Source organism: Musca vetustissima, unplaced genomic scaffold (assembly GCF_032173495.1).
Source record: "Musca vetustissima isolate MV318-11 ecotype Yass unplaced genomic scaffold, APGP_CSIRO_Mvet_v1 utg896, whole genome shotgun sequence".
Taxonomy (NCBI): Eukaryota; Metazoa; Arthropoda; class Insecta; order Diptera; family Muscidae; genus Musca; species Musca vetustissima.
The window spans coordinates 103,178-130,684 of NW_026887934.1; the positions used below are offsets into that span (position 1 = coordinate 103,178).

The 27,507-nt window shown below is 35.2% G+C and overlaps 1 protein-coding gene across 1 annotated transcript; it reads right to left on the reverse strand.

Moving 5' to 3' along the window:
* Positions 1–1,981: 1,981 nt before the first annotated feature.
* LOC133335755 (uncharacterized) lies at positions 1,982–25,706 on the reverse strand. The gene is made up of 7 exons (XM_061544052.1): positions 25,405–25,706; positions 24,628–25,287; positions 19,465–19,634; positions 16,970–17,242; positions 5,213–5,503; positions 4,935–5,151; positions 1,982–4,805 (listed from the first exon to the last, which is right to left on the reverse strand). The coding sequence occupies exons 1-7, from the start codon at positions 25,628–25,630 to the stop codon at positions 1,996–1,998; spliced, it is 4,647 nt and encodes a 1,548-aa protein (XP_061400036.1). The 5' UTR covers positions 25,631–25,706; the 3' UTR covers positions 1,982–1,995.
* Positions 25,707–27,507: the final 1,801 nt, after the last annotated feature.

Genomic DNA, 27,507 nt, shown 5'->3' on the forward strand with positions numbered 1-27,507 from the left:
GCATTACTTACGAATTTTCTTCCATTTTCTGTAATTTTTATACAACTTAACTTCAAATTGAACTTTGCAAATTAAAAAAATGTTTTGAATAATTTTTGTGTTTGGTCATAAAACAGCTGGTCCAAAAATGGCTAAGATTGCAAAATTTTACTGCATAAAATTCTCTCAGCACACTCCAGTAAGTTTGTTGTTGTTCAACTGTCAAACTTGCTCTTGACTCCCTTTTACTGGATTTTTGTGTAAACAGACAACATTTAGTAACATTTGGTAACAATTGTTACCAAATATCGAGTAAACAGACAGAGCTTATGTATTTAAACCCAAAATATCATTAAATATAAATAATAGCTAGAATAATTGTATATAATATTATAAATACCTTTTTTGTTTAATGTTCATATTTTTCCAACCATTAATGTTATTCTATTTTTATAAAAAACATAAAACTTTTTAAATATCGGTCCACTTTTTTTTGGAGCCCCCATGTAACGTTACCCTCTAATTTAGGGTATTTTGGGAGGTTTAAACGCGTTTTTAAAGCGAATTCGCTGAGATTTGGTGCAATGGGATTTTATTGGGTACCAAAATTCTTCACAAACAATTATAAATATTGTCCCATTTTTTCGGGTAGCCCCCATATAAGACACCCTCTATTTTTGGTATTTTGTGCGCGTTTTTCAACCGAATTCGATGTAATTTGGTATTTTGTAGTAGCATATGGCGACAAATCTTCATACCAAAAATAATTAATATTCGCCCCCTTTTAGGGATAGTTCCCATATTACACCGTTCTTATATTAAAATAGTTAGCTGATAAGTACCGTGTGTAGGGGTTGTCGTTACTCGAAATAGTCAGTTTTACCCTACAAATTATGAAATTCTAAGATGATTTAGCCATCGTTTGTAATCATTCCGCTTTCTAAGGAAATATATCGACCAGCATTTAGGCATCTCCCCCATATAATTATACCTCATTTGTATTTGGTGAACATAATGGTTTACATAAACCGGTTTGTAGAATTATCGTATATTTGGTATATTCCCTATATTTTAATTTTTTGTTAGAACCGTAGCTGATTTTTATGAAAAGTTGGAAGCTGGAAGTTCGACGCTGAATTACTTATTCTTTTTATATTTTATATATTAAATCGCTTAAACACAAAAGACTGAATTGTCATACAAATTCTTCGGTTTCAAAATCATCAACTTACCTTTAATTCGTAAAGAAAATCAAAATCATTTTTTAACAGTTATTAAATTTTGGCACTTTATTGCATTTGATAACCATTTATGAATGTTGGTAACATTATTTTATTTTTGATTATTATTATTAATTTTAAGATTAATATACTTTCTTGTTTTGTAAGGTATGTTGGTAGGTAGGTAGTAAGTACTGAACTAAGTTAGAGTTAATTAACAAATGTTTACAATAATAATTATTAGTAGATTAATCAATATTAATTCCGTATTTTGTTTTGTTTTTCTATTCAATTCACTATAAACAACATTAATTAATATGTATGTAGATTTTAAGAAAAAAGGAGGGTGTGTAAGGGCGTGATTTTTTGTGAGGATTTCTAGGTCATTTAAGTACATTGAAATACTTCTACACCATTTCGTGGTGGGGGGATGTTTAGATAAGGTTACCTAAGGGGTTAACGTCATTTTAGATTTTCTTATGTATTTCTTTTGCATATAAGTACATATTGTTTGTTGGATGTATGAACGTGTATGGGAGTGCATGCGTGCATATAAATAAACTAATTTTTATTAGTAGATTAAAAATATAGTCTACAGATAACATAATATTTCTCATTTCTGATTCTGATTCCGATGTTGATGATGCTGTTGATGGTGGCTTTGGATTTTTATTTGCTGACGTGTCAAATGAAACTAAAGCCGAATGGATGCCAAATGGATGGATGGATAGGTGATAAATGGAGGATGTGTGGTGTGGGGAGACGTGTTTTGTATGCGACGACGTCGACATCGTCATTACTTCCGATAGTCCATGTTGCGTACTTTAATAATTGTAGAACCGGCAGGTGGTGGGGCACGTTTCGATCGCACATATTCCTCATGCCGTATAATGCTGGCAGTATCCTTATTGATTTCCACTGAGCCTCTTGAATCCAACGAATGTTTCTGTTGAAGATGATAGTGACCCGGTGCACGATATTTGTATTCCTCATCGATGTGTGATCCTGATCTATAGGGTGGTGTAGCCTTTCTCTCGTCATAGTATTTGCGATTATTCGGATAGGGCTGTCTCTCGCCGTAGGTGTCCGATTCATCTTCGTTGGTACCGATTTTTGTTAGATCCCTTTGACTTCTGCTTATCAAATTTACAATCGACGGGCTCTTGAGTGGTGTTTGCTGGATACTGTTTTCCTTTGAGCTAGAGTAGAGATGAGGATTTGACTTGTATGCATGGCTAGATTGAAGATTGTTGTGATAGTTGTTGTTGCTGTTGCCGTTCAGTTTTTCCATGTAAATGGGACTAGGATCGTTGCTGCCATTCATTGCATGAACACTGAAACTTTTGCTGCGATTCAACGATTTGGCATAGGTTCGGGCAGGCTTGAGGGGACCTGTGTTTTGCCCAATCGGTTGATAGGCAATACGTTGTTCGGCCTGTTGTTGCTGCTGCTGGCGCAGTTTGCTCTGAACCTTCCCCGTAACATTGGACCGTGAGATGTTCATGGTTTGAGTTTCGTACTGATGGATGGTTGGCTGCTGTTGTTCGTTTAGTTTTCGCGGCAAAGTCTGGGTAGTACGATACCCGGAATTCAAGTTTGGCGTTGATCCGCTGAAGCGAGAATTTCCTTTCTGATAGCGTCCAAGAGTGTGGCTGGACGTCGAGTTATTTTCACGTCCATTGTAATGAATGTTGGTGGTTCCTCCATTACGCTGTTGCTTGCCATTGTCCTGGACATTTTCCTTGCCATAGAGGGTACTTGAGTATGGATCCTCTCCCAAATAGTAACGTTGCTTAGGACTAACCAGACTTTCCTGTCGTCGATAATTGTCACGGTGCCCACCACTACCCATCACCGGATGCGAGGTCGTAGAGTGCAGCATAGCTCGGCGATCAGCACTAGCGTTGCTGTAGACACTGTCACCCGTTTTGCTTGCCTGATACTGAATACGTTGATGGGTGGACAGTTCATCTTCAGATTCTTCGTGTGAGGTGGTGTTGTGGTGAGTACCTCCCCCTCCTCCTCCACCACCTATGTGGCCGTCAATGACATTATATTGTTGATAGGTGGTAATGTTACGTTGGTTTTGGGCAACGGAAGTGGCTGCTGGCGGAGCTGGGGAGTGGTCACGAGACTTTGATTTGGATTTCATACGCAACTTACGCTCAACACTAGCCGATCTTAGTTTGCCAACCAGTTTACGCAAGGAATTCCCAATAGCACTACCCACCTTGCTGGAACGATGCGATTGCACGGTGGACGTAGAGATGGTTGAGGGTGTTGTCTGGGTTTGAGTGGTCTGTGTCAACATGCTGGGTCGCAGGGTCTGACTTTGATGATGATGGTGGTGGTGCATTCCGGCACTGGGTGGTGGTGATGGAGTATTGCGAGCAAATCGGGTACGTTGGTTTTGTTTTCTCATCAGAGTGCTAGTTTCCCGTGCCGATAGCTGTTCCTGCGTCGATGAGTTCGTGTACAGCTGATGTGGATAGGATTTGGCTCGAACCTTGTGGAAGTCATCGTGTGGTGAAGATGAACGACTACGCGGTGGTGGAGAGTAGTCTGGTGGTGGAACATTTATTTCCATGGGCGTCTTAAGGTCGAGCATTACCGGTTCGTGTTGCTGCCTCAGCTTCTTTTCGCCGTTGCGTCGCCTTTGGGGCACCACAGGCCTTTCCAGTGTGGCGATTTCACGTTGGGGTGTACCTTTGTCTGACCTCTGCAAGGAATTGTAGCGATTGTTCTCCACAAATGTGCGCTCGTAACTTTTAGCCCTTTCCTCCACATAAGAGGCCTTACGAGGTGGTGCTGGTGAATCTGGTTCATCCAATACCTCTGCGCGGGTATAACTTCGCTTTTCCTTCTCCTTGACATTTAAGCCATAATGGAGATCTGTACGTGACCCGCTTATATAACGCTCATCATCCTCATAGGAAGGCTGGGCGGGAATTCTATCAACATCATCTAGACGATCGCGGGAATTTTGTCTTGATCGAGCCAGAAATTGTGAAGAAAGACTCTGACGTTTTTGTTGTAGAATATCCTCGCGACTGACATAACTGTCGCTGGGGTTCGATTTGACATATGGCGCATTATCGGAATTCAAGTTGTCCTTTGAGGCATAAACGGCGCTATTTTTTCTCAATTGGCTACGTTCAATGGACGCATGGAGATCATCACGAAATGCCTTAGAGGCAAAATGATTGGCAGGAGTTGTAGTTGGTGCGGGCACTATCGGTTCTTTGCGATTACTCCAATTCGAGATGCCCTGATAGTATTTGGCTCCATTGGTAGTGGCAGTGGAACCATTAATGGGTTCCACATTGCGTTTTACAAATGGTTTCTTGTTGTCGCCAGACTCGTAAGGAGTATTGTTGGTAGGTGATTGATTTTGATTCGATTTAATGGTTACATTGAAATAAGTACGCTTTGTGGGTTCAATGACATCCGTTTCGTCTTCACGGGAGTCGTTTGAAGCTGTCGATTCGCTGCCGAAATGAGATTCTAGCCATTTAATTGTTTCGCCTTTACGAGTCTCTTCTTCCCTGTCGAAATCCAAAGGCCTTTTAGTTAAGGCATCTTTGCGGTCCATCAATATGCCACCGGCTAGAAAAAAGAAGAAGAAGATTAGACGAACCAATAACTAGATTATTTTGTGAATCCCTGGTTTAGTCAGTACAAACTGATTCTACTTAGGTTCTGATAACCTTTTTTGGTCTTTACTATTGTACCTACCTTTAGGGTGCTGCATTACAGATTTATTGTACGGTTTACGCATTTTTCGCATACGATCTGATAAACTATCCCAATCATCAGGACGTTCCAACATATCGTCATTATCCATTTGCATGGTTTCGGCGGCGTATTTCATTTCTGTGCCTACCACTTTGCCATCTTTGACCAAGTCCACATGTTGTTCATCCCGTTGTTTGAAAAATCGTTGATTGGTTTCCTGGCGAACGAAAAAAAATTAGCAAAATGCCTTCACACAAAACCAAATATGACGAACTTACTAAAGTTTTTACACGTTCCTGACTTCCAGTCGATTTAGCCTCGTCGTCGTCCGACAATTCCTTGTCGACAATTATCTCATGCTCGGTTGTCTTCTTTTGTTCGGTTATAATTTTACCATCCTCTTGGGCCAGGGAACGTTTTACAACATCCTCCGAATCGATGGTCTTAAAGGATTTGGTTTTATTGGCAACTACTCGGGGACCGGTTGGGACCAATTGTTTTTGGCTGTCTGGCGAAAACAGTACTTCTTCGACGTTCTCAACTCCACTTGTAACAGCTTTTACGAAGGCCTAAAGAAATAGTTGGAAAATTTGTGAATGGTTTAGAGGAATTCATTTCCAAAAAATAATAGAGCCAAAAAATAAATATTTTTTATTAGGATTACATAAGAATAAAAATGTAAGTTGAAGTTGGTTTGTTTTATATTTTTATACAACAACAATGTGCTCCCTTCCTCCGCCTACACCTCATCCTTCACTATGTCACCATTGCACCGCTCCATTGCAATTCCGTCCGCCAATGCTGTCTATAATGCTTGACGTCGACCACTTTGAGCCGCCAAACAATCACTCGAGTGCTCAGTCGCAAGGGCGTTATCTAGAGCACAAAAACACCAACAAAAACCACAATGCGTTACATTTTTCTTAAAAAACAAAACAAAAAAATTGAATTGAAGAAACATCCACCAAAACTATTCGAATACACTTATATTCGCCATTTATGACTGGCTGGTTGGTTCGTTTACTGAAATTACAAACTATTTATTGCACGATATTGCTGCCGGTAACTCCGATTGCTGTTGCTGAGACAAGTAGGCTGTAGCTAATTTGTTTTTCATTTTAATAATTCCTCTTATAGTTTGTTGCAGAAGTTCAATCGTAAATAAAGTAGAACAGTGAAATTGAGTCATAATTAAGGAGGGGTGCACAATAAAATAGCATGCGATGCTAATTAGAATATTTTTTAAAATAACACCATCTAATATTTCGAAACGAGGCTCAAATGGACTATGCAACAAGATTTTGTAGACGTGGAACATTCTTTATTATATAAAATGCAGCCCAAAAGATTTTTACTGATAAGTACTTTGTGTTTGGCATTAAGCTAAGCAAGAGCAAATTAAGTAGTACATAAGTATAAATAATTTACAGCAAAATCAGTGCCTTACAACCACTCATCTAGAACGGTTGTGTCTTTATTTCTTATACACATGAGCTGCGGTTGTCTGAATATTTTTAAATTTTTTGGCCCCTCGAAAAACTGAGTTTTTCCCCACCCATGGTAAAAGACTCAGAAGCTCAAGAATTGTTAGAGATTTTCTGTTTTTTATTATTTAACATAATGGAGAAAGAGTGTAATTTTTCCATAGAGTCTTTGGAAAAAAGACTTGATGAGAATGAGAGAAAGGAACAGTACCGATGATTTACTCGAAAAGCCGTGGAGTAAAACGCCATGTGAACACATTTGAAATCAAATGTGCCATCCGAAAAATGGCCCAACTGATGGAATGGATGAATATACATAAGTAGGATTTGCAAGAGCTTCAGCAATTGAGGCCGAAAATATTAAATCGGAATATAACCGGGCCATACAACCACTCTCAGTATACCGATAATCTTAAAAAAAATAAGTAATATACGGAAAGCGTTTAAATTTGATGTGCATTTCTTTGACGACATTGAAGATGAACAAAACTAGAGGAGTGGTCTGAGAAAGATATTCCTTGAATCCGATTATGTAATTGGCCGATGTGACGAATTGAAAAAATGTAAAATAGAATGTCACAAAAAGAAAGCTCTAACCGAAATGGAATATTTGAAGGCATAATATATGGAGATCAGAAAGTTGTTTCCAAAAGCTTCAGATGTGGAGTTTTTTGAAAATATGTCCTTCAAATTGAATCGTATGGCGGACATATACTATGATGTAAGGGAGGAACTATATATTAAGCCGGAATCTTCCAACGGGTCCAAAGTTCCCGACAAACCGAATATTGATGGGACGGATCGACATAAAATTGTATTCCGTTCTTTTACCAGGTCTCCGGTTGTATATCGATGTAGTGCAATCTGATGACCTATGTAATATATAAATCACCAAAAAAAGTAAAATCAAAAGTATTCTTAAAGGAATACAATATTAAAATCAGAAAACTAGTGAAGATAATGATACAGACACATTCTCAAATCCTATGCTTAATAATAGTAACCCACTTGTAAATAATAAAATTTTGACTTAGCCATATACAGAATTTTAGAATTCGGACTTTTCCTATTGACCCTCTATAATCTTCTTAGGTCCTCTCTTTCATACATGAGGGTTAATAATTTGAATACTCTTGTAGTTAAAATTCCCAGTCATTTGGACTAATCTCATAACTTCACGTCGACAACTATTCGAATTGATTAGCAAAATCTGACTATTTTGAGTACGTCGCATGTATTACCTGAGACTTTTGTCAAAACGCACAGCATCGCTTTGAATACACCCACATTTTTTTAATGTATATTGCACATCTCAACATTCTGCCATATTTTGTGAGTTCATTGAAATAAACTATAAACGGCAGATTTATATAAGTGATCCATATTTAAAATTTATGTTAAATGCATGTACTTAAATAGCTATTCATATTATTTCCAAATGCATTTCAAAATTGGTTGGACGTGTTCAGAAATATATACAAAAAATAATGTTATAACTATTTTTGTATTGAATATATTAAGATGAAATGCAAATGAAGCTATCTTCAGTTTTGAGATTAAGTTGTAACGTAATATAAGGATGTCTGTGGTTATGTCTGAAAATAAATATCTGCTTTTAATTATTCGTAGAGGATATGTTTCATAAGTAATATTGGTTAAAAACCCTAAACTTTTCATAATAATCGGCATATTTCCATTTAATATTATTTTTATTTTAATATCACAAAAAATATTATTTTTTTGTACACTTTTTCGTATAGTAAGGAGCCTAAAAAGAAGGCTCTCGAAATTTGTGCAATTTCTGTTCAATCGGCAAAAAAATCAAGGCTTAATATTTTTATATAAATAAATTTCTGTACATAATTTGTATGTAAAATGTGAAGGGTTTTATTGCTATTTTCAAAATGTTACAATGCCCCTGACCACCAACTACTTATTGGGGATGGCTCTTAAATACCAAATTAATTTCTGTCATACTTCAAAAGTAAAGCAAAAATCAAAAAATAAAAAAAAACATTCAAAATGAATTGCATTGATTGGTACATTTAACCTTCGTGGATAGAAATCGAAAACACTTGACTTGCTTTAAATAAACACACACACACATACAAACATTAACAAGTAAAAAGGCACAGCATAAATATTGTTTTTTTTTTTTTGCTATGATTTTTTCAATTAGTCTATTTGGTAAAAAATAAATAAATACTTATAACTGGACAAAATATATGGACAATCACCAGGCATCTGCTCTTGTAGTTTTTGTGTAGTAAAGTAGTAAAAACACAAACAACAAATTTTTGGTGTTTGCTGGGTCATAAGACAGACTTGCTTGCCTTCTGTCTGTCTGTCTGCCAGCCAGTGTTTTTTGTTGGCGTTTTATTTGGTGTCAAAGAAAGTAAAACTCCATAAACGACACATAAAAAACGCTCCATCATGCTGCTAAAAAGATTACGTGGTTTGTCCACTTGTTTTTTGACAATTGTTGGTGTTGACAGCTAAAAGCAAAAGCTGCTGTCTGTCTGTGTTTCTTTCTTTCAGCGGCAAATTTGAATTGCTATCATCGTCATCATCATCAGCAGCTACGAAAAATTTTAGGCATTCCGATTAATCATCAAAGCGGATAAACGAATAAGACAAGGCTGTGTCGCACTGCCGCCACAGATACTCTTCTGATGGTGAAATGACGACGACGTCGATCCATTAAAAATAAATTAATGCAATTGTTTTTGTAGCCGTCGTTGTTTTTTCTAATTGTTTTTGTTGTTGTTATTTCATTTTTATTTAGCTTTCCACATTGAAATTACGATTTTTATTTACATAGATTTGAATGAAAACCAAAAATATATAAAATGACAAGTGAAAATTATGTGCGTTTTCAATCAGACAAAATAGTTTCACTTTTTCCTGAGACGTGGGTCTCATTTATTTATATTATATAATTCAAATTAATTGTTTGAATTTATTTCAGTTTGGGAAAAATCACAAAGAATTCAACTAACGTCTGTCATAAATTAAAAATCGCATTTAAATAAATATATAAATATGCAGGATTGATCTTTCCATGTTGTACGCTTGTAATGTTATTTATCGATGATAAAATGCACCAAAACTATCTTCCTAAAGGATTTTAAAAATGTTTAGGTATAAGCATATACGTGGATATCGAAAGTACCGTTTAAGAGTTCAATATTAAGGCATAGATATAGGTCCCATTTTTGAGTCACTATTATAATACAAATTAAGAAGATTTTGTCATTGTCGTAACTCAACTGCTGTAGTTATCAGGACTGATAATACTGATAATTCTCTAAAAACTATTTATACCCTCAACCATACATAGTATATTACTTTCATATAGGAGATATATCAAAAAAAGTGGACCTATACATACAAGTTTTCCAATACTATATTTCAAAAAAGGGGATTTGAAAAGGGAATTTTTCATTAAATCTCAAATATCCTGTTATCTGAAGGCTACTTTAATATTAGTTTAGCTTTGAGGATGCACAGTAACTAACTGATACTGGGTCACTCGGAAACCTTCCGGTCCATTGTTATTATGCAAGGAAAATTAGATGGAAGTTGCCGAAAATGAAAAGATAAAAAAGTTAGGATTAAAACTTTCTACGTGTTCTGTTCAGTGCCCAGCCACAATAGATTTCTGATGATGTTGTTGATTAAGGCAGGCTTCATAGTAGAGTACTAATCTACCTCAGACTTGATGCTGCAGGATTTTATGGCTTTAAGAGTCGCTTAACTATCATCGAATATAGACACCTGAGATCATTATCTCATCATTTGGACTTTTAATAAATTCCGTCTCAATAAAAAGCCAGACCATCAAGAGGATGGTTAATACGAGGGCAGTTCGGAAAGTTCTTAGCCTAGCACAAAAAGCGTTAAAAAAATTAAGTGTTTTGGTAACTTTAATCTCTGTTTCGACTTTCAACCTCAGACCTGATGCTGCAGGATTTTATGGCTTTAAGCGTCGCTTAGCTAGCATCGAATATAGACACTGGTTCAATGATCGCATCATCCAGACTTTTAATTAATTCCGTCTCAATAAAAAGCCAGACCGTCCAAAGGAGGGTTAATACGAGGGCAGTTCGGAAAGTTCTTAGCCTAGCACAAAAAGCGTTAAAAAAGTTAAGTATTTTGGAAACTTTAATCTCTGTTATGAACACATGTTAATTTTTTTCGATCTGGCAACTCCTTCATATGGAAACATGTGTTCAAAAAAGACGCATCCGCAATTTTTTTACAATGAAAGCACTAATTTTTCCATTGTAAATAAATTGCGGATGCGTCTTTTTTGTACACATGTTTCCATATGAAGGAGTGCTAGGCTTTTTGTGCTAGTCTAGAAACATTCCGAACTGCCCTCGTATAGTTCCAGTCGTTTCTACTAGGGATAACGACAATATAAATAATTTTTGACAGAGAAACTTCTTACCCAGTCAGTCAAAACGTGTCCAAAATACGGAAAAAGGGGGTACCGTTATATCGGGGGCTATACCTAAATGTGGACTTATAATTTTTGGTAAGATTTGTCTCTCAATAGGAAACCACAATATGAAATGACATGCAATGCCCAAACTTCTTTGGGCGTACCGTTATATGGGGCTGTGACTTACTAAACGTGGACTAATATATTGAATTTTTGAATTTGACCTGCCTGCTGATAAAACACAGCTCCATGCAATTTGGTGTATACTTTATATTTTATGTGGTAACACATGAATATATAAAAGAATTACAAACGGAATGATAAACTTTATGTATCCTCCATGCTATGCTAAAGGGTATAAAAACGAACCAAGAGGCTACTTTATTTTTTTGTAGTCTGAGGTTCAAAAACAATTTAATGGAGGTTTTACACACGAGACGTTAGTTATGGTGCTCTTTACGGGAAAATATTCTTAAACGTATTATCTCTCGAATTGAGATGATAACGAATCCTTACAGCCCTGCGACGACTTAAATCCGTGAGAATATAGAGGATTTGAGATTTGAATATGTCATCTTATTTATAACGCAATAAATATCCTATGATTTATCTCAAAAAATAAAAACACAACCCCTAGTATTTCAGAGTGTTTTTAACATCAATAACGATTCTTCAATTTTTAATAGGATGGAGTGATCTGCTACTCATTTTATGATTGTTGGTATTGCAATGGGCTATCCATGTTTTGGAATATACCCCATTATATTAAAACTTTAGCTACATATTCCAACCGAAGGGGCGTTTATTTTGAATTCTGGGTTCTTAACCATGTACCCGGCAAGCCCGCATTGAGACGGTGTGGAGTTGATATGAAGAATTATTTATTAGAAAGAATCTTCCTACAAAAAATATCAGTTAAGAGATGATGTATAATCTTGCAAGGAAAATAGGAAGCGGACATTTGCCAATTAATTAAAAATTATTTTCACCTGAATCATTTTTTAGAAGAAGTAAGTAAAAAAGACCGGTTACAGAGTAAACGGCCTTTTTTTAGATATATCATTCAAATAATGATATCTGATTTGGCTGTAATATTCCATTCTTGATTTTTTAGGAGAATGTATGTAATTTGTAATTGCAGTAATTCGTATTGGAATTTGTGTTTCTCATAGATATAGTTGTAGTCCTCATATAAAGGTATTTGAAGAACTGTGTAATTTTGAATGCCGACCATATGGTGGAGGGTAAAAAATGTAGTTTAGTTTCTCTAAAATCTAAATATATTTATATGGGAGCCCCATTTTTATTATATAATAATTAAGCAAATTTCAATGGTTATAACACTCTCCCACCCACTATTGAAAACTTTAACAACAAAAAGGAGGGCAAACAACTAGTGGTCGGTCAAACGAAATGTCCAATTGGATTTCTGTTTTTTTTTTCTTTTTCTTATTTTACTATCTCTGTATCATTTGGGCTAAGTGAAAATATCCATCGTATAATCGGCAAAATGTACGTTTCGGGTTAATGAACGCGTTACTTTTATTCCCAAGAGACTTTAAGACTCGTTTGCCTTGGATTATGCTAAGCTCTCTGGCGGCTGGCTTATTGGTGCCCCTCCAGTGGCCGGCTTAGTTTGATTGTGTGGCTGTTGTAAGTCTCTCTGCATAGCAGCAGTGTGGTTGTCTTTTTCGTTGTTGTTGTTTTTGGGTTTTTGGTGCTGGTGGTACATTGGAACATTCGGTTGGATTTTAATAAATCTTGTCCATAAAAAGACAACATTTTGCATGCAAAGCACAGACTAAGGTTGTTGTAGTTATGGTTTTTGTTGTTGTTGTTGTTTTTCTTCTGTTCATTATTTGCCTTCAATAGTTTTTCGTTCATATCGATATGACCATGTGGAGGATGGAGTTGGGGGTTTGTGCTGTGTGCCCGTGTGTGTGTTTGTGTACGTGGTATTGTAGATCATACCAACATTTGGCCAGGTTAAGAATTTTGTTTGCCATGCACAAAACATTTCAATACTTGTTACTAGACACGTACGTACACACATCGAACCTACAAACCTCAGCTGTTGTTTAAACAGAGCAGAGCAGTGCAGCAAACAATTTAATAGCAGGATTTTTCTGCCGACCAAAGTAAGCGATGACGATGACGTTAGCAGCACCACCAGGCGTTTTTCAATTTCTTCAATTTGTTTGTATTATTTTTTAAACAAAACTTCTTTTCTTCTCCTTATTTTCAACTTTTTACTTGGCATTAAACAGGTTTTTGTGTTTATTAAACGTCAGCTTCTTCACCTCTGGCTAACAGCATTCACTAACCACATCTCCCATTACCCAACTGGCTGGCTATGGCATCTTTAGTTTTTTTTTTATTATTTCTTAACTCACTTTTCCCTTTCTGCTTTAATTATTTAGGGCTAAAACTGGAATCTCAGAAGAGCAGACAAACCATTCTTTGCCCTGCAGTGAACGCACCGAATGATTCACTGACCAAAAATACATTTTTTTTTTTGATTGGCCACAGACGTTTGACCTTCAAATAATTTCCGCAAATATTTCTTTATATGGGGGTTTTTTATTCAATCCAGCTGATTGTGGTGGCTTTGAGCTTTTATGCAATATTTGGCATTGTTTGTGGGTTGAATGCCAAAAAGTGTTAAGTCGATTTTTTTTAATTATTAGATTAGATATGTTATAATAGAAAAAATATAAATGAAGTGCAAGGAAAATAGATTAATGAATTATAATTATGTATTCCGGACAAAATAATGGTCAAAATTAGAATAATTCACACAAGAATCGAAGAGATTTCCACTCCCACCAATCATCTCCCACTAAGCAAGTGTGACCGTACTGATAAGTGATATGTTTTACCAAAATTATCGACAATATGCGGAGTACATTGGTGTTCTTGTCAGAGTTGTCTTGAATAGAGTGAATCTAGGGCTTTCTCAGCAAGCAAAGGTCTACATCGCACCTTTTATCGGGCTCTATACATGGTTATATGCCACTCTCAGATACTCATCCCTAACAAGGACGACCTTTTCTAGACCGGCTGTCAATATATACAAACGACACACATTAAATTCGCAGAATTAGTCAAAATACACGCGGGCCTAAAGGTCGAGTCGCGGATTATAAATTCGATGACAGTTTATGAATTTCAAATAGTTGTGCGTAACTTATGCCATTTTGTTACACTTTGTTGGCGTCCAGATCATAGTAATGTAAAAGGGAATACCTCACAAAATTCCTCAAGGTGGATCATAGACGATCTGTTGGTTAAACTACATGTTTTCTATTGCAGTATCCTTAATCTATACTTCGAGGTACTGCGAATAGGCGAAGTGAGGAGTCGGGATGCAGAACCTTAATTTATATGTCCGATGATTTCTGAAGCACTGATTTCTTTCCAAAGAAAAATATTAATCTGATTTTAAAAATCATAACATGTACTACAGAATCTAATATATCGCTTCCAATGTCCAATGCTTCGCAGCTATACACATCGGTTGATTGGTAGGGATGAGATTGTAACCCTGACCTATTTATTCGATATAGATTCCATTTTCATTGAAAACTTGTCAACGATTCATAAAGACTAGGATCTGAATCATCTTCTAAATAACTCTAGAAGGTGTCTGTCGTAAACTGAGTCCTAGAAATATGTATTTTCTTAAATTTATGCAGAACGGGTGGTATATGATTGAATCAAACAATAACCATGATCAGCCAAAATTAACGAAACATATCAAGGCTTATGGCGGTACTTGTCTGCAACTATCTGTTTTAAGTTTCCTTTACGACTAATTTTTATAAAATTTAGTATTCACAGAGGGTAGACAACTTCCACAGGTATTGGAATAATACAACTTCTACTGATATTAAAAAAGTGTGATCCATATTCTAGGTATAGTTGCCCTATTCTAGAATCTGCAATAGTCTTCTATTAAAATATAGAGAATAATATAATAATAATTGGCGGAGGGATAAACGAACATTCCGGGGAAGATTGTTAAAATTACTATGAATTGATTCCTTAAATTTTGTTATTTCATAATAGTCTGACTCAATGTAAGTTAATAAAAAGTTGTTTATTTGTGTTAAACATTTTTACGGTATCATTTAAAACATTTCAAATATTCATTGATGTTGAACGAATAAAACATAATTTGCATTTCTATGGCAAATTTCTATTTTAAATTAGTTCGAAAACCGGTACATCATAAATTATGTTTATGTAATGATAAATCAACCAACAATATTTACGTATACAGGTTGTACCCTGAACGATTTACAAGAATTGAATAAAAATCTATTTTTGTTAGTTACAACATTTTGCATTTCAACTGCGTGAAATATTACAACTTTTCCTTGTTGATTTAAAATTCTATTTCAAATTCAATCGAGTGTTAACACCTTGATGGAAGCCTATATGATTAAATCATTATATGCCTTGTTGTTTTTGTTAATTTTTATATAATCCACTTTTCTTTGTTATGTCAATTGACAGCTTCTGTGCTGACAACAAAAACATTCGTTTTTTTTTGTTTTCTTTTCCTTAATCCAATTTTTATTCCATATTGTCGGAATTAAATTGTTACCATACAAATAATTATTGTTGTATGCTTTGTTCTTATTGCTGTTGTTGTTGGTTTGTTCTTTTTGTTTTTGTTGGTTTGTTTGTTAACTCGAGGAGGTAAGTGGGCGGTAGGTGGTTTTGGTGCCTGGCAACGGTCGCTGGTGATTGTTGTGGCTGCTGCTGTTGGCTGGCATTCTCAATGCCTACGAAAACAAACGATTAAATGTCGGCTGTTGGGTTGCTTGTTTGTCTGTTGCCTCTAACGAAGGTTTGTTGCTTAAGTCTTTTGTTTTAGCACATTTAACGATGGATGGATGGGTTGGCTATTCTCTCCTTTCTCGAGTTGTGCCTGTCTACCAGTCGAAGCATAGGCTTGACTGGTCTGAATATCTGCTACTTGTTGCTCTTTGTTAAATATTCTTCTTCTTCTCCCATTTCATTTCATTGGCATGTTTGAATGTGACTCTTAAACACACTAACACACACATCATACAAATAAACACTTTTAAGCACACACAGCATACAACATTTAAAGTACGAGTACTACACCATGAAGTTTTGCGATCTAAGAAGGAGAAGAAGAAAGAAAACAACTTCAACATCTTCACAACAAAGGTCAACGTTATGAAACGGGAGATGAGATGACTTGACTAGAATGTCGATTTAATTGAAGTTTCCTTCGTTGCTTTGTTTTACTTTTATTCTTTTCTTAATTTTGAGCTTACTTTTTGAAGAGGTTATTATTTTTGGATTATTTGTTTGAAATTGGATTAAACGCGGCTTGAAAATTCGATTTGTATATTTTTTATTGCTTTACAATATTTTATGTTTGTTGTTTTTCTTGTTTTCTTTTGCTTCTGTTTTTTTATTTCAACTTCTTTGTTTTTTTTTGTGATTTTTAATTAAAACAAACACAGTATTAATCCACGGATCAAATGACCGACAGACGGATAGACAGACAAACGAACGAATCGAAATAAATTTTGTTTTTTTATTTATTACTAATACATCAAGCTGAGAATACGCGTACCGCGAACCCGTTGTTTGTTTCGGTTATCTATCGGTAGTATTTCTTTTCTAACAGTTTTGTTCGTCTCCACAACGACGTCTTAATGGCTTGTACTCCACTCACAGACTGAGCATGGAGCCGATAAAAATATGTTGCCGCCTCGTTTGAATTCTGTATCTGGAACTGCTGCGGTCGGTTGCTGCGACTGCAGCGTCTTTACTTCAGCTGGTTGTGGTTTCTTGTTTTGCTGAAGTAGATTTGTGTGTTTTTGTTTTTGCTTACCGCAGAATCGGAATTCGAATCTATGCAGCCAGTTTGGCAGTTGGCAGTAGTGAGCAACATTAAATACAACAACTTGTTAAGAGGCTCTACGATCTTTAGCAGATAATTGCAGCAGTCGAAAGAGTTGGGGGACACAACAAAATACTTCTTACTTGGCAGGGAGTTGGTTGCATTTAATTTATGTGAAGAAAATCAAAGAAAATCACTTAAGAATCCTTAGACTTACCTCATCGGAAAAATCACCACGATGTTGTACATCTTCCACTTCGATGTAATTCTTGGTTTCTTCATGAGACACTACACGCTTGTCATTGATCTCTCTAACCAGACCATCAGCCGGTCTGGGTACCATAGTTTTAACAAGGGTACCTCCGCTGCCCGCCAACTCAGCCAATTCTCCATTTTTTGATCCGGTGGTACCAGGTGGTAGAGCACCTTTTGTTTTGCCATCTACTCCACCACCGTTTAGGCTGGTTAAAGGTAGGCCCAAATCATGTTTCTGTAATAGTAATTGTTGTTGTTATTTTTGTTATTGTAATAATATTATGTAAACTATGTTTCTTGTGCTTATTTATAAGTTATTGGAAATAGAAGACAGTGGGTGATACAAATGTTATGAAGGGAAATAACAGCATTAATTATTATGATAAAATTTCACGGTAGGGCCCAAGGATCTGTCATTAGCTTTATTATAATCATACAAAATTTGCTCTTAATCTTAAAGACTCCAGCTTGAGTAAAAATCCTTTTTAAAAATTTTGTGCCCGAAGGACTTCCGATCTTTTGGATGAACTCTTTGATGGATGAGAAACGGATGTATTATTAACGCGTATAGATTGGAATCTCGATACAAAAATATATAAATATATCGAAAATGGGTCGTGGTTTAATCATCTATTTTAACTATTTTTTCAGAAATTACACATGATGGCAACCGAACGATGGCTGATTTCAACGTCATACTTTTAAGCCCATAAAAGGTGACTATTTGTCGTCCACAGGGTCAGTTCTAGATCGTCATGTACTCAATCCTACATCTTCATAATTCGCGATGTTATACCCTCAGCCTTATATAGGGTATATACACTTTGCTACGGAAAAATGTGCTACGGAAATTGAAATATTGGTTTTAGACCCCATGATTCTTTGGATCAAATCCGTTTCAGACAATTTGGAGTTGATTTACGAATGTCCGTTTGTCTGTCTCGAAGGGAGTAAACGATTTCATCCAAACTTTGCACATCATAATATTTCTTCCAAACATAATTTTAATTCGAAGATATTGAATATCGATCCACTCCTTCTGTACCTCCCTCACAAAATGGTCAAAATTGTGCTAAAAATTAATTTTATAAAATCATGCGGACGGATTATCCGATTTGAATACAAATTTGTACAACTTATTATATTTACCAAGCCTAAATCAAGTTCAAAGATAGGACCCATTGGTCCACTCCTTCTAGTAACTCCAGTACCTCCCTAATAAATTTTTAAAATTTGTAATATTTATAAATACAATATCAGGTGAATGTAATGTCGATTTTAACCAAACTTTGCACGACCTAATATCTTTACCAAGTCCTTAAAAAGGGACCTGTTGGTCCACTACTTCTAGTAGCTCCCCTTAAATGGTATATATATATATATATATATAAATGTCCGTTTGTCTGTCTCGAAGGGAGTAAACGATTTCATCCAAACTTTGCACATCATAATATTTCTTCCAAACATAATTTTAATTCGAAGATATTGAATATCGATCCACTCCTTCTGTACCTCCCTCACAAAATGGTCAAAATTGTGCTAAAAATTAATTTTATAAAATCATGCGGACGGATTATCCGATTTGAATACAAATTTGTACAACTTATTATATTTACCAAGCCTAAATCAAGTTCAAAGATAGGACCCATTGGTCCACTCCTTCTAGTAACTCCAGTACCTCCCTAATAAATTTTTAAAATTTGTAATATTTATAAATACAATATCAGGTGAATGTAATGTCGATTTTAACCAAACTTTGCACGACCTAATATCTTTACCAAGTCCTTAAAAAGGGACCTGTTGGTCCACTACTTCTAGTAGCTCCCCTTAAATGGTATATATATATATATATATATATATATCCAATATCAGACGGATGGAATGTCCGATTTGAACCTAACTTTGCTTAACCTAGTATCTTATCAAGTCCGATGGTGGGGACCGTCGGAGGCGGGAAAAGTAAAATTCCTTGCTAACCATACAATTAACCGCATATTTCTGGTTATACCATACATTTATAACCAAAAAGTACTAAAGTACAAATTGCCAGAACAAATGTTTCTTCTAAATGCAATAAACTTCATTTTAGTATCCAAAAAATTACCTATGTCGATCTGAACATCTCTAGCTTTCAAGTCTTATTAGGCCTCTTAATATTCAAAATTCATTTTTTTCTTTTGTAGTTTTAGGAACAAATATGTCTACATTTGATGTAAATTAGCCATATTTTGTTGATTTTTTTTGATTTTGACATACTCGAATCGCCAAGTAATGTCATTATTATAATATTTTATCATTATATATTTTGAAAATCTGGTATCTATTTTTCTAATTTTTATAAGCAATAATAGTTTTCATGAAGTCATAATTAATTTGCCGACTACTGTCTGTCTATTAATGCACCTATTATATTTATAGATTTATGCTTATTCGCTTTAATGTATGTTTATCACTTACCTCTGTCGTTTCAGTTTCTTGTTTATCCGTATCCTCGGTGGTATTTGTTGATACAATGGGACCAGAATCCTCAATAACTTTGCCATCTTCAAAACGTATTTGACGCTTGACATGGGTTTCGATTTGACGGGTTGTGGTAAGTTCGGTTTTTCGTTTTGTTATCCATTCTTCTGCAATTATTATTTGTGCGATTGGGAGAGCCAAAATAGAAACAGAAAGAGAAAAAAATATTTAGTTAGCCACAATAACTTTTAATATTTCTTTTGGGTGTAACATATTGTTTACAACAGCCTAAAAGTATGCTAAGTTTTCATATTTTACACATTTCTTGAAATATGTATATTGAATGTGAAGGGCATTAAAATTACGTTAATTTTATAAACATAAAAACTAAAGTTAAGTAAATATAAACAAACATTTCAATTGGATGTGCAAAATTTGTAAATGTATATGAGTGTTTGTTGTTTTTTATATTGAAATGCTTTCGTTAGCCTATATTAAACTGCGTTTTTTTCTTTTTTTAATTTTTTGCAATTTGATTTTAAAACTTCATCACTGGCTTAACGAAATGTTGGCGATACGTTTTGCATCAATGATTTTATTTGATGTTTCATAATATTACTCTCTACTGCTACTACGATTGACTGACTGGCTGTTTGACTAGCAACTGGTGGTTTGATGGCTGTCAGTATTTTTTGGATGTGCCGAGCTTTGTTTTTTGCTTTTGTTTTGAAGAACTGTCCACATTGGCGTGTGATGTGAAAGAATTCATCACCTTAATAATGAGAGCTAATTAATGATGATTCAATATATCAAGTTGTACATTGTGTGTGAGTGTGTTTTCGCCTTCACTGCTAATGTGTTTCTTGTTTTTCCGGTCCTAACGGTTTGGCAAACTTCTAAACGATGACGACGTAAACGTATCTCGTCAGTGTTTAACAGCTATGTATGTACAAGTGTATGGTTTATTGAAATATACTTAAATGTTGTTAAAACCTGCAAACCTACCTACGTGCATACCTACAGCCAGCCATACAAAAAAAGAAAACATGCAAATTTAGTTGTATATACTTGCAAACACAAAGTAATCTAACACATTTTGCACTTGCAACATCATATCTAACACAGTGATTCGAGAGGTAAAATATGAAATATAATATATATGAATCATTATACTTATAACACCACCTCCAAGGCAACACCTGGAAATATTCATCAGACACTTTATGGGTCTCTGAATAAAATAAAATTATATGTGGATTTTGCCATATCCGTCTTTCTGTTGAAATCACAATAGAATTGCAATATTTAAAATAGAGCATTGCAAGTATTCAATATTGAGGGAATTCTGGACATGTCTTCAGCCGATTTGTATGTATTTTGGTATTTTAGTTTCCAAGTATTCGGTATTTTGGGCACGTTTTTCAACTAAATTGGCGGTACTTTTGTATTTGGACTCTCAAAAATTATCGATATTGTTCCATTACATAGGGTAATAAAGGTACTTCCCAAATTTCAGTATTTTGGGGAGTTTGGACACATTTTCAAACAAATAACTGACATTCAAATTATGGGGTAGGCCCCTTATAATGGTACCCCACTTTATTCGGAATTTTGGGTATATTAGGCAGATTTTCCAACAGAATTCGATATAGTTTTGATATTTGAGATTTTCTTTCCAAAAATATATAAAAATCACCAAAAAAATCGTCCCTGTCGAAATTTGTTACTTGCTTCATATGAATGTAATTTTTTCAATTAAAAACCACTGTGCGTATACGTACTTCATAACTAAGTACATACGTCGTTACAGCTTTAAATTTATTTAGTTATCGTTGCCATACCCCCTTTTTTAAGCAGTTTGTAATTTAACAAAATTTGCGTACATGTATGTACGTGTGGCTGTATATGTGTGTTTAGTTAAGTTTTTCTTCTTCTTCTTCTTTATTTTCCTATGAGGGTATAATTATAATTCCTAGTTTGTCCGTCCACATCATTGTGATATCTAAACTCTTTGTTACTTCGGCTAGTGTTTCATTCCGAAATTTACCGTTAATTTGCATTGTGTTGTTGCAATTGTTGCACTGGACCATTAAAGGTCGTTTAGTTATTACGAGAGAATTGTTGTATTACTACATGTACGAACGTCCAGTTTGCATGTTCGGTTGCAAAGTTGTTGCTGTTGCTTTTGTTGTTGTTGTTTATTGTTTTTCAACGCATTGTCTCAGTGCACATCACTTCTTTGCTACTCATCAACAACAGGAAAAACATTTGCAATTATTTTTTTTTTAGTTTTGAGCGACAAGTTTTGAAAACTGTTGACAGATTTACTGTTGTTAGCATTCAGGCATTTAACTTTAAATGCATTTTTTAAAATGAAAACAGAACAAGAATTAGATTGTAATCAAAATCATGTTTTTTTCCAAATCAATACAAATCAATTTCCATAGTATTCATTCAAGCAGAATATTTTTATTAATGCGGAAATATATTGGGAAGGTTCATTCTAAGGGTATAATGTTACATATTGAAGGTTTAGATCGGAGATTACAAAGTGTGGAATGTCACGGATTGTTGCCACAAATATGTGGTCTATAATCAACAGTAGTGGTAGTGCTGTTATTAATTGCCTGACATCATTGAATAGTTTATCCTCGTAAATAACTTTATATTTGAAACGAAATGTTGGATAAAAACTGTAGTGTGTTTAGGAAATACATGACGATATTTTAACATATTTCTTAACTAGCACATGCCCGCTACTTTGTTAGAGAATGTAGAAATATTTAACCATGTCTTAACATATAATGTTTTTTGCACAGAAAACTGCATATATCAGGAAAGCTCCTCAACCTACTATCGATCATAATTAAAATGTGAGTACCATTTAGCACCTTTGTTCTCTTATTTCACGCAGTTCTAAAACTACCTCCATTATCCGACCGCCGCAACATAAATCTATCTTTATACTAAATGTGGTATCATTAATATCGTTTTGTACTGTTGTTCTAAAACTAATTCCAAATTTTATGATTTGAACTCTATAGGTTCATCCAAATTCAAGTTGTACCAAATTTTGTACACATTAATATACATTTCAATAATTACCCACGTCATAAATCCAATAGAAATCATATTTCCCAATATAAGGATTCCTGCCCCATCAGTTCAACCTAACTCCAAATTGTACCAAATTTAGTACACCTTAGTACGAATTTCTAAAACTTCCTACATAACCAAATCTTACATTCCAAAAGTAATCTTAATCCTATACTCCAGGATTCCAGCTCTATCGGATCACCTAAATGGACATTGTATCAAATTTAATACAAGTGTTTCAGCTCTAACGAATCACCCATATTGAACTAAATATAGTACCATTTCTTATTTTTCGTACACAATCTGACGGTAATGTGCATTTTCCGATCTATCCGTTCTTCCAAATTCAAATTGTACCAAATTTACTACGGTTTAGTACTATTCGTATACCTGAGAACACACTTCCAACACCACCTCCTAATATCGACCCTACTTCTAAAACTTGATTATCATTTCAAATTTCAAGTTTTTTGTTCTATCCGTTCTCATGCTACGAAATTTAGTACATTTTAGTACTTTTCGGATAAAACAGATTTTCGAGTATTTAAAAAATACTCTTATAATATCCCCCTCCTGATAAAATGAATCCGAACCAATCACGGCATCAGTACCAACACTTGACGATAACGCAAAAATAGGAATGAAGGGACTATATCCTGTCACCCAGTGGAACATGGCAACAACATAGACGTTGTTTCTAGAGAACGATAGATGGCATCCCACACACACCTAAGATAGCCTACAACAGACTAATCATCTAATTAGCTAGAATAAAAAATTATAATATCCTTTCTTCCAAATTTAAATTGTACCAAATTTACTACGCTATTACTATTCGTATACATGAGTACACACTTCCAAAACCACCTATGTATATTAACCCTACTTCTAAACCTTGATTACCATTTCGAATTTCAAGTTGTTTGTTCGTATTGTTCGAATTTCCAAAAACATGTTAGTGCATCTATTGACCCTCAAGCCAAATTTCAGAGTTCTAACCCTACCGGTCCGCCAAATAGAAATTATATCGTATTAGGTACTTTTCGTGCCGCCTTATCTGTCACCTTCGTTACGTCTGGGCGTTCATAAATCGTTAAGTCAGTCTATCAGACAATCTCTTCACTATTTTATTAATATAGATATGTGTTCGATTTTATGGACTAATAATTAAAATTATATTGGCTTCAAAATGAATCGTTATTCCTTATACTGCCCAGTCAATTTTAGTGCTCTTAAAAATTAGCCCCTCCTAATCTCACTTGTCTCAACATTTGGTTCCATTCGATAAACCGGTTAATTTAGTACCACTTAGTAATTTTGTACACTTTTAGAACGAATTTCCAAATCCACCTCCATATCTCAACCCTACACACTAATGGCAATTCCCATACCCAAGTTCAACATTCAACCTAGATTCGTACTTATTTTAGTAAAATATATTCTATTTGGAACCTACTAAATATGGATTTCTATACCAAATATGAATCTTTTAGCGCAATTCAACAAATGCATCAAATTTAGTACAATATAGATTTGTGTATTAATATTGACTATATTCACAGTGCACATTTGCAAATCAATATTCAAGCACAATTCCTTCAACAACTATTAAGTGTACTAATTTTAGTACTTTTGTGCTCAATATCAAATCCCTGATTTTGATTTTAGTACAATTTAGAAAGTTTCAAAGTGTCGGTATTTGGGAAGTTTAGACACGTGTTTCAACCAATTTGAATGTAATTTATAATTTTGGATTTTTATTGAGTGTCAAATCCTCCTACCAATAATTTACTATAGCATAGCCCCCAAAGTTACGACCGATTCGATATATTTTGAATGACCATCTCATCGTGGAGCTCTCCACCAGACGAAACGACGTTTTTACTTGTTTATCGTAACAATTGAGATTCTAATGGGATAATAGTTAAAACAATTACCCAAACCCTTATTGTTGTTTAATTGGGTTTCGTTATAAACTTTTCCTATTTAATTTAAATTCAATACAAATAAATTTCTACTTAATTTTAAAAAATAAATAAATAACATTTCAATATTTGGACATACCTTCTTTGGTTATAGCTTCTATATTACAATCATTATCATCGTCCAGATCACAGTCATCTTTATTTTCAGCCACAGCATCATCGCCATCGTAATCTCTAGATTCGTACTCGACCTGGGAAGTATCGACATCATAGAAATTAACACGGGTTACGTGTCGGACATAGTTAGTGGTGGTGGTGTTAGTAAAATAATTAGAATTATTGTTATTGCTGTAGTTGTACGAAGATTTGTGGGTTTTGTTTTTGTTGTTCTTGTTATTTGCAGGTGGAGCAGAAGGAGCCGGAGGAAGTGGACCACCGCTATTCGTAGGATAATAGGCGCCCGCAGCTGGATATGAGCCTGTGAACATTTGTGTTCCTTGTGTTGTCTGTGCCACTCTCTCATTGGATGTTGTGGACTGGACTGGATCACTGACAACATGTTCCAGTATGGTCTCCAATGTTGGCTGTGATCGATAACGGGGTGGTTTTGGTACAACATTACACAGCTTGGGCTCTGGTGCGGGCGGTGGCGGCGGCGGCAGCCAGTCACTGCCAAAAGGAACATAACTCGGTGGTTTGCTTGTGGGTAATGGTGGCGGGGGTGGTGATATTGAACCTGGACTCTGAAAACAGTGATAATGACTAGTATTACTCTCTTCGTCAGTTGTTGTCGGTGTTGCTGTTGTTGATGTTTGTGTGTGATGTTTTGTTGTATTATTTTTGTACTCGAATGTGGATTGTGTTCTTGTATCCGGCAGTGTTGTTGTTGTTGTTGTCGTTTGTAACGGTGGGATGCTGTTGTGGTACTGATAGTTCCATGCGTCATTTCCGTGTCCCCGGTATTGTTGGTCCTCTTGGCCGATCTTTGGTTGATATTGACCGGCTGCATAGCTGGCCGCCGGTATGGCAGTGTCACCGGTCGATGTTGTAGATGCTGTTGTGGCGGGGCTACTGCTATCGTTTGAACTTCTTCCATCACAGCCATTTGTTGAATATGGCGGCAATAGTAAAATCACCACCATTCGATCATTTGCAGGACTTGGGGAGTTTTTTGCGTTTCTTTTTTTGTGCTGTGGTCCGTGCCAGAGTTGAAATCATTAAAACAATTACACTTGGATTGTGGCGAGTAACAATAGAGGAGGACCCGACCCGAAGCCTCAAATAGTTACTGTCTACTTGGAAGTGTGGGTGTGTGTTTGTTTTTGGTAGCAATGCGGATAATTTTGATGTCTTCTTCTTTCACTTTTATTCATTACGATGTGTTAGGGTTTAATTTTTGCACTTTAATAACTGGAGGTCTATGCCTTTCTTTGGAAATTTTCCATTCCAATTTCGTTCATTTTCACTTTTTATTTTTTCGATTATTTCTTGGTGTTGTTGCTGTTGTCTTTTCTTTAATAAATCATTCTATTGTTTTCAAAGTTTCGTTCACTTTTCTTTTGTTGTTGCTTTTTTTCGAACAAAAAAATATGTAAAAATTAAAATGAATGCAAATTTTGCGGAAGATGACTTCATAGCCGTCGCCGTACTAACTCTAAGCCAAGCAAATGAAGCGCAAACTATTTTCCAAACAACTTCCACATACTTGTCGCCGCCTGTCACCCAGCGCATGAAGTCATTGTCGAAACTCAACTAAAAGTTCAGTTCGTTTTTTGTTCTGCTTTATTTTGTGGTGTCAGTATTGTAGTTGGTGTTGCTGTTGTTGTTGTTGTTGGAAAAATGATGATCATCATAATTTGTGTTTTGATTTATTGTCAGGGTATTTGTTGTTCAATTGCACACTCACACACACACACTCACAGAGCGAGATGAGTTGCATAGGTAATGGTAATTAGTTTGTTTAGATCATTGGAGAGCAAAACAAGCACCACTCTGGGCAAAACCGAACTACAAAGTTCGCTGTCGTTGCAATTTCATGTTCATGACTGAAAAGTTCACACAAAGCGAGTATCTATCTCAAGGTCAAATGGAAATCTCTGAATGACAAATAATTAGTATTTGATTTTCAATATCCGCCGCAAATGAAACGGAAATGAAACAGCATTATTTTTAATTTGCTCGTTTTTTGTTTTTGGAAAATGGCATCATTTGTGGCGTCATTTTCATCTATGCAGTGGAGTCGGAAGATTTTGGCGAATGAAAACACATAGTGAGGGAGTTAAGACCATCTTAACTTACGGTAGAAAATGTATATCAGAAGTGTATGAAAAGTTCTACATTTTGTACAATTGATATTAAGTCTTGTTGGAGTCTGGATATTTGGTATGAACATTTGTTGAAGTTGTATTGGGAATTGGAATAATAGAGTCCATATTTGCACCCCTTGTGGCGAGTAATTACAGACAAATCTTCAAAAATAATATAACTTTGGTAAAAATAATAGCTTCATTTTATATATAAAATTTAAAACATTTTGACCTTTTGTGGGATATGTGGTTGAAGGAGTGGTTGGTAACAATATTACGACATAAAAATGTCGAGGAAAAGTTTTACAAATTTTCAAAATGTTTATCCTTATGTGAGGGATGTATCAGAATTAGTGGAAAGTTGGACCGGACCTTTGAAAGTGATTTGGGTTTGGTAAAGATATTAGGTTGCACAAAGTTGCCGGATATTCCGTTCGCATGATATTATAAATTTATAGTTTGGCAACAGAATTATTGAACAAATGTTATGATGTTCAACGGAACACCGATTTGTTCCGTTGAACATCATAACATTTGTTTCTTCTTCCGGTGGACGGATTTTATTGTATAAAATCGTTTTTAAGGTGAGACATATTTCTTTTGTTTGAAATGGTTCCAACTGATTTTCGAATATTTGTAAAAATACTCTTATATCGCCCTCCAGATGAAATGCACTGAAGGGACTCTCTCCTGTCACCCAGAGGAACATGGCA

Excerpts from the sequence above, each read along its gene's own strand:
- LOC133335755 (XM_061544052.1), bottom strand. The coding sequence starts at position 25,630 with ATGGTGGTGATTTTACTATTGCCGCCATATTCAACAAATGGCTGTGAT. Across the intron at positions 5,504-16,969 it reads GTGGTGATTTTTCCGATGAG|GCCTTCGTAAAAGCTGTTAC; the intron begins GTAAGTCTAAGG and ends CTATTTCTTTAG. Across the intron at positions 5,152-5,212 it reads AGGAACGTGTAAAAACTTTA|GAAACCAATCAACGATTTTT; the intron begins GTAAGTTCGTCA and ends TTCGTTCGCCAG.